The following is a 12,918-nucleotide window of genomic DNA, read 5'->3' on the forward strand; positions in this document are numbered from 1 at the left end:
TAACAACCACTTTAGAAAAATTTAATCACTGATGGCTTTGAACTGACTCATGCTTCCTGCTTCCCATGTTTATTTGGCAAAAAAGTAAGTCACACGTGTAATAAGCATGTTTGATATATGCCACATACCTGGGATGGTGTTATCCAAAATAAAAGCCACACAGCCTCCTACAAACATAGCAGTTGTGAGAAGAACATTCAACACTTGATCGATTCCTGTTATCCCTAAAAACAACATAGCAACAGGTCACAGTCAGTCAGAATAGACTTGTCCTTGACTTAGAAAGGAACACTGGGGTGGACCGTAATTGCCAGTCAATGCAGTGCATCAAAGTGTAAATTTCTATTTTGCATGTATAAATTTTTGCCAGTAATGCCTTAAACTATTATGACAATAATAGTAAATAAACTATTTAAACTACCTTCGACAGTAATCAAGTTATCTCCGTAAGAAAAATTTCTAACAATGATTCATAGAAAGTAAATCTAACAGAGTGGACTTCCTGGGTGGTCCAGTGGTTAAGAATTCCAATGCAGGGGACGAGGGTTCGGTCCCTAGTTAGGGAACTAAGACCCCAAATGCCTCCGAGCAACTAAGCCTGTGTACTGCAACTAGAGAACCTGCGCACTGCTCAATGAAAGATCCTGTGTACCACAACTAAGACCCAGAACAGTCCCTACCCAAAATCTAATAGAGTGAAGTTCACTCTATAATGAACTATGAAGCCTTCAGGGGTGTGGGGGAGTGTTGCTTGCAGATTAAAAAAAAACAATATAAAAGATGGCTGCTGTAAGGTTGAAAAATTTACAAAGTGAATAACAAGATGACAAAAATATTTGTGAGATCAATCAAATGAAGGGCTTCAGAACTCTGGGTTACTAATTAGTGCTTAGCTGCTTTTAATTTAGAGCAAATTTATTTCTAAAGATGTCATTATATGAATGAGATACATTAAAATAGAAATTTACACACTTTTTGTATTTAAAAATATAATGATCTCCAACAGAAAAACAACATGTTTGGTGAGAATGTGGAGAAAGAGAAATTACTGTGTTCAACATACCTGAGGGGAATGTTGTGAGCAATGTTCCATAGCTCACCTGCATGGAAAACAGGTGTTCCTCAAAAAGTTAAACAGAATGGCCCAACAATTCTATTCCTAGGCATATACCCAAAAGAATTAAAAACAGGTACTCAAATAGTCCTCATTACCAGGTGGATTCTGTTACATGTGAATTGCCTATACACTGAAATTTATTTGTAAACCCAAAAAGAATACTGTGGTGCTTTTAGTCATTCACGGATGTGTACGAAGAAGTGAAAATTTTGAGTCACCCAACACATGTTCCCAGCCGAGGTTAAACAAGGTCTGCCTTCTGGTTTTAGCTTTCAGACTGTAAACAACATTCTTTTAGCAGCCTGCATAATACCACATTTTTTTTTTTTTTGCATTTTTGTGCTTCTTCATTGGTGATCTCGCTATTTAAAACAGCCCCATTGTAAGATGGCTATGATGCGTCTAATGGAGAAAATACGTGAGATGAATGTCATTCAGGCATGAGATCTAGTGCTATTGACTGTGTTCTCCCAAGAGCAATGGTTCAGGATTTGCTAGGTCCATATTCATGGGGATTTTACAGACCATAACTACCATGAGTGAGAACTGCCTGTTCTTGCACATTAATGTCCATGACAGTACTATTTACACTAGTCAAAAAGTAGAAACAACCCAAATGTGCATCAGTGGAAAAATGCATTAACAGATTATGGTATACACATACAATGGAATATTATCTAGCCATAAAAAGAAATAAAATACTTATATATGGATAAATCTTGAAAACATTCTGACAAATGAAAGAAGCCAGACATAAAAGGTTCATAATGTAGGATTCCATTTATGAAACATCCAGAATAGGTAAATTCAGAGAAATAGAAAGCAGACTGGTGGTTGCCAGGAGCTGAGAGGAAGGGAAATGACGGGAGTTAACTATTTAATGGGTATGAAATTTTATTTTGGGCTGATGAGAATGTTTTGGAAACAAGATAGAGGTGGTGATTATACAACATTGTAAATGTACTAAAATACCACTGATCTGTTCACTTTAACATGATTAATTTTACGTTATGTGAACATCAGCTAAAAAAAAAAATACATGCATACATATATAAAATGATCCCCAATTCTGCATAAAATGTCAGCAACGAAATTTGTTTCTTAAGATGTTCTTCCTTTGTTCATTTTTACAACATATGGGTATTAACATAAAAAGGAATTGGGGACTTCCCTGGTGGTCCAGTGGTTAAGACTTTGTCCTCCAGTGCAGGGGTTGCAGGTTTAAACCCTGGTCAGGGAGCTAAGATCCAACATGCCTTGTGGCCAAAAAGTCAAAACATTAAACAGAAGTAATGTTGTCACCAAGTTCAATAAGGACTTTAAAAATAGTCCATATCACAAAGAACTTTTAAAAAAAGGAATTAAACATACACACACTACTATATATAAAATAGGTAACTAATGAGCACCTATTGCAGAGCACAGAGAATTCTGCTCAGTGCTCTGTGGTGACCTAAATGGGAAGGAAATCCACAAAAGACGGGGCATGTATATTTGTATAATGATTCACTTTGCTGTACAACAGAAATGTACGCAACACTGTAAAGCAACTATATTCCAAAAAAATTTTTTTTAAATGGTTGATCTTGAACTCAAAATATTTGTAATCCCAATAGAAAAACGTGTATAGCAAAGTGTATGCTGAGTTTCAAGAAATTTTAAATTTTAATATAGCCTTAGTCTGAAAAATCAAAAGGTTTTACAGAGGCATTCTCCCAAAGGGTAGGATCCTGATTTGTTGGCTTTTTTTTTTTTTTTCCAAAAAAAAAGAACAGATGGAAGCAGGGAGAAGATGAAAGAGAAAAGGAAAGAAGGGAGACTGTGCCATGCACATCAGTTATATGCATGTGCCAACTCAAGTTGGGAGTGCAAAGGGATTCAAGTTAAACTTCGGCCAAGTGGGACTACAATGAAATACATAGGTGAACATTCATTGAAATGATTCCTGAAGTTCCGTGAACTGGTAGCTGTGGTTCCAATTTTGCCACAAGATCCATGGCCTGTTTCTCCTACCTGTGACAAGAGGGTTCTGTCTGAGGTAACTTGGAAGGACGAGTCCAAAGAAGATTGAAAATCCAAGCACAAAGAGGTTCCGGGAAGAATTTAAATCAATGAACTGCAAGTTAGAGAGTCCAACAGCTGTGATCATTCCTAGAGAGAAAACATCACACCACAAGTTCCATTATCTCACCTATGGCATGGATGACAAATACGCTGTCTAGGGCAGACTCCCTACAATGGCCTTTCTCTGTCCCATCAGAAACAAGTTGGGAGACCTGTGTAGTGTCAGGATGGAACCAGAATGTGACCATCTGACTCAGACACTATCTGGGTTTATTCAGGGGCATAAACATTACACTTTCTTTAGACCAGGCAAAAAACTAAAGACAATGGTTCCCCTTAAAAGCTCAATTCAAATATTTCAATTACATTAGGATATGGGCCTGAATAGCAGGTCCCTGATTACTACACTGAATGGCACAGAGATCAAATTGACTCCCTTCTATAAAAACCGACAGTTTTAAATGGCCCACAGGGAAAAGATATCTGAGCTTAAATCAATTAGAAATGGCAACTAGGGAATTCCTTGGTGGTCCAGTGGTTAAGACTGTGCTTACAGTGCAGGGGGTGTGGGTTCGATTCCTGGTCAGAGAACTGGGAACTAAGGTCCCACATGCTTGTCTATGGCCATATCACCCTGAACATGCCCCATTTCATCTGAGCTCAGAAACTTAAGCAGGGTCGGGCCTGGTTAGTACTTGCACGGGAGATCCCACATGCTGTACGGTATGGACAAATGAAAGAGAAAAGAAAAGAACATTGCTCCTGAAGGTCTTATCTGCAATTAAATCTGTAATGGAATAATTCAGATACAAGAAAAGAAACAGCTTCTATACCACATTAAAAAATGTGATATCCAAAGATATCTGCAGAGGATATTCAAGGCAGCATGGTTTCAATAAAGCATGATAAGAACCTTAAAAAAATGGCAACTAGAGACTAAAATTTAATCTGATTTTTCCTAGCTCAGTTATTCTACCTTTAATATCAATTCAACTCAGAAAGTGATATGCATTTATATGTTTATAAGGTACATCCTTTTGTATTTTAAAATAAATATTTATCATTACCTTCAGTCTCACTGAAGGAATTCCTTACCAATGTGAAGAAAGAAAAGGAGCTTGAGGAGAAAGCCAACTATCAAGGAAATGGAATTTTACCAAAGAGAGTACAGAAGAGGGCGCCAAGTACAGGATCTGGAAGGGAGGCGAAGAGGGCGCTGAACTTTCCGATCATGCCCAGCGCCAGCATGAGGGCTGCGCCGTACTGTATCACCCGACGACTGCCGACCTGCAGGACACACAGAAGGCAGAGACAGGCGTTCACCGTGAGGGCCTCCAAGAGCAAACACAACCACTCAGGTCCCAGCAGGCAAACGTGATCAAAACCCATAGACAAAATCTAGATTACTCTTAAAACTTTTAGTTAAGAGGGTCTAACTTTACAGAGTCTTTAGTCTAACTTTACAATGAGGATTGATATCAACACATAACTGCTAAAAACACATCCAGGGTAAAAAGATTCTCACCACCTTTCCTTGTTCCCATCCCATCTGGTTCCTGCTGGAAGGTGAATCCTCTGCTTCATTTGACTATGGGGACCCCAGGGCTTGACCTATGGTCTCTGAACCCTGGGCAATGTCACCTCACTCTGCACTCACTCCTGAGCTGTGGTCTTGGGTTTCTTAATGCCCACAGCCACCAGCCAGGGTGATCTTGTAGTGTCTCAAATCCAAAATGCAAAAAGTACACTTGGCCCCTGCTTTTCTTCTGGGTTCTGGCAGATCAGACAAAACAGTTCTGGAACTTCTCCTCCTGGCATATTAATCATGAGAGGTGGCACAGCCTAGAGACCACCATGTTCAGGATTCTAGAGCCCAGCTGCCTGACTCCTACCTCTGCTCCATCTCTAACCATATGATGGGCATTAGCCTCTCTGGGTGGCAGGATCCTCATCTCTGTAACAATGAACAGTGTGCTTCTGCTTTGAAGATTAAATAAGCTGCATGTAAAATAGTCTGAACAACACCGGGCAAGCATTACGTTATTTGATAGCCTCCCATGTGAGCTTGCTTCCTCTGGCCTTTCTTCTGCCCACCTGTCCGCTCCACTGTAATGGAGTAACTTCTTTAACATCATGATTTTGGAGGTCAGGTCCCTGACTAAGTCTTCTGGTGCTCATCCCCCTCCTGGCCACTTCTTAGACACACATCAAAGTACTGATACTACCCTAAAGCTACCTTCTCTGCAAAGCTTTCTTTCATTCCAAGGCTCGACTCTCCCAACACTGGACTTCTGCAGCATCACACACAGCATTTCTGATGTGGTCCCAACTTTATTGGTTAAGTTTGATTTCTGCCTTCTAGAAGCTTCCATCTAGTCCATGGTCACCCAGGTAGCAAGAGACAGAGCTGGCACTGGGCTCAAGAATCCTGTACTATTGGTCTCTACTCTGTGCTGCCTCTCCCAAGAGAACATCCTGAGGACATAAACTGAATAAAAGAGCTTCCAGAAATGGAACAGTGTCCACAATGGTTTATGTGTGAGTTACAATGAATAGGAAATGGCTATTTAAATAATTAAAATGAAATGAAATGTAAAAACGGACTCAGTTGTACTAGCTACATTTCAAGTGTTCAGTAGGAATAAGTGGCTGGGGGCTCCCTCAGGGGATAGTGCAAGTACAGAACATTTCTACTACTGCACCATTCTCCTGGATGATGCTGGGCTAGACCTTCCAAGAGCTTCTCAATGAGCCCAAGGGTCAAGTTCAGAGTAAGAAGCAAATCTTTTACTAAGCTACACAGCTAGAATCAGTCACAACTGATGCTGGAGCCTAGCTTCCATTATTCCAATTTACAGCTCATCCCATTATACCACCACTAAGTGCAGGGATGCAGTAAAAAGGGTCACGCAAATAGGAAATGGAGCAAAAATGCTTATGCCTGACTGTATTACATGATAAGGAAGCCTTTCATTTACAAAAAGCAAGCACTTTCAGCAAACATTTTCAAGGACCAGCACTTTGGAGGGGGAGGTGATGGATACAAATATAAGTAAGTCATAAGCTTATGGTCAAATAATGGTACTGCTGCAATTATTAGGCTGTGTGGGAGTCCAGTGGGAAGAAAAAACTCTGAAAATTTGGGGAGGATTCCCTGGAGATGGTCTTGAGGCCTGAGTAAGACAAAGAGCAACCAGACAGAGGGATCCATCTCCCAGCAGAGTCAGCCCTGTTAGATGTGCAGTGGGGAGGATTGGGCTGGCCCCAAGGATGCCTGAAACAATAAATCTTGTATGAAAACCATGCATGGAGGGCTGATCTCCCTTAGACGCTATCCAAAAAAAGCAGCAAGTTAGTCACTCTTTTGTTCAACAAACATTAACCGAGTGCCTACTATACATTTCTACTCTAAACACCAGAGACACAGCCCTAAAATCCCTGCCCTCCTGGTGCTTATGTGAAGCCTTCACATCTTTCTCACCACACACTTGCTGGAATCGCTTCCTAGGCTCCCTTCTGATCTCCTTCTTGAACTGCAGCTCTGCCTCCAGGGCCACTAAAAAACTGACACTGCATTTCTGACTTTCCAAAAGTGTTCATTAGGATGGTATGCTGCAGGGGAGAAATGATCTTCTGGATACCATCAAAAAAGATAGTATGGCCGAGAAGATGGTGTTTACTCTTCCTAGAAATAAACTTAGGTCTACATATTGTATAACAATATCTCTAGTTTGCTTATCTAACCATGTGCTAAATGTTTTACATGAAGTAATTTCAAAATTTTGCAAGCTATTGTTATTAAGACAAGGGCACAGAAATTCAGAGAGGTGATATAACTTGCCTGTGGTCATGTTAGGAGAATATGATGGAGCCAGGGCTGAATCTAAAGCAACCACCTCCCTACCGTGTCAAGCTGCCCTCTTCTGTGGGACAGACAGTGGAACACTCTCAATGTAGCAGTACTGCACATGGAATCCAACCCATTCAACCCGAAAACTTCAGAACACACAGCAAGGTAGGCAGCCTCACCTCTAATCAAGTAGTCAGAATGTCCATGTCTGTACATGGAATGCCATAACTGGATAAAGAACAGCAAATAGTAGAGTTGCCAGGAAATGGGAACAGATCCTCAGAAAGAGCCACAAATCACCCTCTTTCTGTATGTTCTGGAAGACTGATACAATGGTCCAGACTAACGTTATCTGAAGGAATTTCACACGATGATGGAAATGTTCTGTATCTGTGCTTTCCTTTGGCATCCACCAGCCACATATGGCTATTGACTACCATACTGGACAACACAGATCTAGATCTAGAATTGCTAGATTTCACATATGAGTTCTTATCAGAAAAGCAACTGTTCCAAGCCCTTCAGCTGGATAAAAGGCAGGAGACAGCCTTGAAACTTCTGCTTCCTTTTTCCTGGGCAGGGATCTTCCATTAGCCACATGGTTTAGGCCACAGAGAAGCTTCTGGCGCTAGTTCTACTTCCCCACCCCAAGGTATCTGTGTAGATGGCTCAATTATAGCCCCTTGTGAGTCAGGGTAATGGAGCTAACTCCAGGGTTGATATTGCCCCTCAAATCGATAAGGCTAGGCAATGTGGCTCCAAAGGAACTCAGAAGGAAGATCAATTGGCTCAATTTAAAAATGCTGGCAGGGTGCCTTTTCAGAATAAGCCAGCACCATCTAAATTATAATAAAGGTAATTATTCCTCAAACCATCTCAGTCATGTTTTAGAAGGAACCCTGATGACAGCACTACTTACTTCCTACAGTGACTCTAGTTAAATTATCTGTGATGTATTTTAAAGAGGTGCACAAAGAGAGCTGGCTTGTTAAACTGTTTCCCCAAGAGTCCCTCCATCTATAATAATTTTACCAGTATGTTATTTTGGATTAGTTGTGGGTCTACAGCTTCACGGCAGCAAACTGGCTGAGTCAATGGCTTACACCTCATCTGGTGCCCATCTGACCCTTCCCTTAGCTCTGCATGCCCAGTATCTGCAGCAATAGGACCCAGGCATCCTGGAAGGGAATGCCCATCAGGCAGCCCACACATGTCACATGCAAGGAGAGACAGGCAGCAGGTGTGGCCATTGGCACACCCAAGGTTGAGCTCTGGGATGGCCTGGCCAACTTACAGAAAAACAAACCAGCAAGTCAGGCTTGTACAATGTATGCTCTACTCCCTCTCACCTGTATTTGCAGTTAAAGTTAACCAAACTAAGTATCTGGTTTCTTTTTCCTGGTTATAGAATTGTGCAAAGAGCTAGAGGAAGATTTCTAATTTTAAAGAGGTCAAATGATTCTAGAATGCTCCAACTCACCCCCAAGTTCTCAAGATACAAGGTTGAGGAGAGGGAGACCTCTGACTCGTGCAGTCCACTCTGGATGATGGTGAACCAGTTCTAACCATATCTAGCTGCACAGCATACAATGGCCAGGGCTGAGCTGCATTCCTCAACACCCTGGGCAAACAGCAAGCACTGGCCCAAAGCAACTGGGATATAAAATTTATTTCCTAGTAAATCTGAAAGGCCGAGAAGCAGCCTCCTTGTTCCTGAAGCTAGATGATGGTATGCATGCTTGGAGTGGGGTTGGGGGGAGAGACAAGTGGGAAGGACTTCAGATCAGGTACTGCCTCAACCTGAGTGACTTGCTATGGCTTGTTTTGTTCACTAACTCTATAACAGATTTCATCTGAAAGAGAAGAATGATGCTGCTACAGTTTGAAACTGCATTAATTCTTTACTGTAAGATTGACTTTTTTGTATGAGTAATGTAATTTCTGGAGCTTCCCTGGGAGCTCAGCTGGTGAAGAATCTGCCTGCAATGCAGAAGACCCTGGTTCGATTCCTGGGTCAGCAAGTTCCCCTGGAGAAGGGATATGCTACCCACTCCAGTATTCTTGGGCTTCCCTGGTGGCTCAGACAGTAAAGAATCTGCCTGCAATCTGCCTGGGTTCGATCCCTAGGTTTGGAATATCCCCTGGAGGAGGGCATGGAAACCCACTCCAGTATTTTTGCCTGGAGTATTCCCATGGACAGAGGAGACTGGTGGGCTGCGATCTATGGGGTCGCAAAGAGTCAGACATGACTGAGCAACTAAGCACACAGACAGAGTGCAATCTCTAATCTAGAATTAGTGCCATCTCCTAACTGGTCTCCTGTTTCCACCCTCTTCCCAGACGCCAGTTGTCTACTTTCATCATAGCTGTCATAGTAATTCTTAAAAAAAAAAAAAAAAAAAAAACAGATGGACCCACACCCTGCAGGACCCTCCCCCTGACCACTTCCACTTAGCCTCTGGCAGCCTTTAAGGCCTGCATGACGTGGTCCTCAGTTACCTTAAGAACCTCATCTGCTCTTACCCAACCACCCCCACTCCCATCTCTGCTCCTGTCCCACTGGCCTCCTTGCTGATCTGCAGCATGCCAGGGTGGTTCTGTGATAGCACTCTGCACTGGCAGTGCCCCCTGCCTGAATGCCCCTTCCCTAGGTACCTGCCCGGTTCCCTCCCTCAGCTCCGTCAGGTCTTTGCTCAAAGTCACCTTCTCAATGAGGCTCAGCCTGACCACCCTAACTTACCCTCCTGATCCCCCCATTTTGCCCCATATTTCTGTCATACTTATTAGGCTTACTATTTATTGCTTGTCTTCCTCTGATAAACTCCATAAACGATGGAAATATTTTTCTTTTTCATTCACTGATGTATCCAAGTGCCTAGAACAGTGGCATGGCAAAGGGTCAATGCTTAATAAAAATTCGTAGAATGCATGAAGGAATAGCACCTGAATGCCTGCCTACCCAGGCCAGTCAAGGGGAAAGAGGCCTCTACAGGCATTCCAAAAATCCATCAATGAATCAAAAAGAGATGGGGAAGAAGACAATCTCAGAATTGGAGGCCATCCTTTCGGAACTCACAGTGGCCAGACCAATCAACAAAATGGATCAACATTTAGAGGCCGAACCATTTAATTATAAATATATCTGTACCTTAGTAATTCCCAAAACTCCAATGTTGGGACTGGACGAAGTAGAGCCATTCCCAGTACCAAAAATGCCATCGAGAACACAGGAGAGACCCTCCACGAAAATCCCCCTAAAATGTAAAGGAATAGAGTAAAGAAAAACATTAATTCAATGGGAGAAATACTTTGAAACAGTCTAAATGGTTGTGACCCAAAGGCAGGGTCCACACCTGTAGCCTCTACTCTCCCCAGGAGGGGTTAGCAATGCAGAATCTCAGGCTACACCCCAGATCTGAAGATGTGCATTTTAACAGGGTTCTCCATGCTCATTCAACCTTTAGAAGCACATCTCTGAATCATACATTAGAGACATGTGTTTAAAAATTATTCCAAATTACAATATTTTTGCCAGAAAATAATCATTTATGGTAATCTAAGACAACAAAGGTCATCCATAGATTTGATTCCTTTCCTATTAATACAGTTTTATCAGAAAGAAAATGCTTTATAATTTTATAAATGTTGGAACTTTCAAAAGAACCAATATATAAATAATTTACTCATATGCAGTAGCTTCATTAGAGAAAAATGGAAAAACTAGGGCTCTAAGCACCAACAGAAGCAATGCAAAGGATGCAGAGATATCAGCCGTTTCGTCCTCATCACACACAATTCCTTCTGGAAGGGTGGCAGCTGGCTGGGAAAGGTGGGATGATCTGGGCTACTTTATTTTCCTTACAGCTTCTATAGGGCCCTATTTAACTCCAGCATTGAGAAACTGAAGACTACATCTACTGAGAATATAAACTTTACAGCTCATAAACCTCTAGATTTTATAGACTTCATTTATTCCTGTTCTTCTCTCTATATATATGAATCCTAACTGTGAAATGAACAGTAGGGAAAACAAGAAATCAAAGGGGACAATACATCCATGACCTCAAACCAAGCAAAGAACAATGGCAGTGTCTGGCACTTGTTTTGGTGAGTTTAAGGTCTGGAGAGATCTCACAGAGAATGTCTTATACGATTGTCACCATGAGAAAGAAGGGTGGGAATTCTGCTCTATATTATTTGGATGTGGAAAATGAGAGCAAAACAGAGGCAGTTACTTATTTGAAACAAACAGCCAATAAAGAGCCCTGATGCTTGGCTACTTCATGTTGAAACTCTTGACTGTCCAAACCAAAGAGCAAAGTGAGGCACTGGGCCCAGTGAAGAGTTCATTTTCTCAGGAACCCACCTGTTTATTGCATGAATGGGAGGTGACGGGGCACAGGACAACCTTGCACAGGCATAGTAGTCCCCGATAGACTCAATAATACTGGCAACGACCGCACTGAGCATTCCGATGACACCAGCTGCAGAGACGGTGGGCAGTCCCCACTGAACTAAGGAAGAAAACAAGCATGAAAGCCTCATAAACTTTCTTAGAGGGGAAGCCAAAAGTTATCAGGATTGAGTCATTCAGTATGTCAGAGAACTCTACAAGAACTACTCAGATTTTTAAAGCTCATGGTAACTATTTTTACACATAAGTCATCAGTGCAAGATGCCTGGGAATAGTTCCTGAGTTGAATGAAAACAGTCATAGTCAGGATTGGTCTGCTTTATTTAAAAGAAGAAATTGTTTGACTGGAAGAGGTGGGTGCTCCTCTTTCTTGCTTCAAAGCCACACTCAGTGTCTGCTAAATTAGAATTTAACACAGCCTTCTATGTTGGGATGGGTATTTGTATGCAGAGAATGTTTAGCCCTGCTGTGCAAAGCATGGTACAAGACAGTGCTCTTGTCCAGAGGGAGGCATCGAATGAAAAAGCAGTGAAAAGTCAGCACATAAATTTAAATTCCAACAGTAGAGCATGGCACAAAGTGTAGACAACCCTTTTCCGGTATAATACCAGCACTTATTTTTTTTAAGTACACCATGTAACAGAAAATTAAAGAGTTTCCTTTAAGAAAGCAAAGCAAAGACCCAAGGTAGATTGATTTTGAGTATCTGGACTTAAAAGTATATCTATTTGGACATTGAAAACCACTGATCTTATTTAATAAAAACAGCATGAGGAACCTTCACTGTTAAAATGAATAGGCTTCTTTGTAAAGTACCTAGACTTTCCTTCCCTGAACCATTAGTTATCACAGAGCTACTAAGTAGAAAGTACATGAAGAGAAATGTATAAAATGTCTTGGGCAGGGGCCAACAATATACTGAGGGATCAGGACACTAAAAGATTTTGAACAGTGCAATGGATGTCAAATGAATGTGATCCAAACCAGATCACGATCAGTACCAGTTAGGAAGTCAGGAAGTGCCATAGTACCTGTTCAAGAAGTCTGGAAAGCAGGAAACAGAGTGGAGAAGGCGTTCTGGATGGGCAATCAGTGGATGGACAGAGCTGGGAAGAAATAGGCTACTGCTCACCAGAGGAGGCCTGGGGCAGGGAGGTTTGGAAGGCCTTGACCAACCCCCTGGAGAGGCTTGGCCTCTGTCTCCTGGGTCATGTGAGCAACCCCAAGTTTGGTAGGAGAAAGATAACACATAAAGTAAGATGTACAGAATATCCCTTGGGTGTGTGTATGGACAGAACTTTTCCTTCCTGGAGCTCACTTTACCCCATGGGAGCTGGCCAGGGGATGTTGAGGCAGTCTGTATTCAGGGGTTCAAGGTGCAGACCCATCAGCAATTGGCTTGGTCAACATCTCGTCCCTGGATTGGTTTGGAATGGATTCTTCTCATGCAGATGATTTCTTTATCAAGCAGCA

At 41.9% G+C, this 12,918-nt stretch overlaps 1 protein-coding gene across 5 annotated transcripts in view; it reads right to left on the reverse strand.

Moving 5' to 3' along the window:
• The window catches only part of SLC23A2 (solute carrier family 23 member 2), a 137,598-nt gene that overhangs the window by 6,057 nt on the left and 118,623 nt on the right, over nt 1-12,918 (reverse strand). For all 5 annotated transcript variants that reach the window (XM_070472295.1, XM_070472294.1, XM_020883648.2 and 2 more), the window contains 5 exons: nt 11,398-11,545; nt 10,180-10,285; nt 4,339-4,468; nt 3,131-3,268; nt 129-224 (listed from right to left, as the gene is read on the reverse strand). In XM_070472295.1, the coding sequence (XP_070328396.1) occupies nt 129-224; nt 3,131-3,268; nt 4,339-4,468; nt 10,180-10,285; nt 11,398-11,545 (618 nt within the window). The remainder of the gene's footprint in view (nt 1-128; nt 225-3,130; nt 3,269-4,338; nt 4,469-10,179; nt 10,286-11,397; nt 11,546-12,918) is intronic.

This window comes from Odocoileus virginianus, chromosome 9 (assembly GCF_023699985.2).
Source record: "Odocoileus virginianus isolate 20LAN1187 ecotype Illinois chromosome 9, Ovbor_1.2, whole genome shotgun sequence".
NCBI classification, from domain to species: Eukaryota; Metazoa; Chordata; class Mammalia; order Artiodactyla; family Cervidae; genus Odocoileus; species Odocoileus virginianus.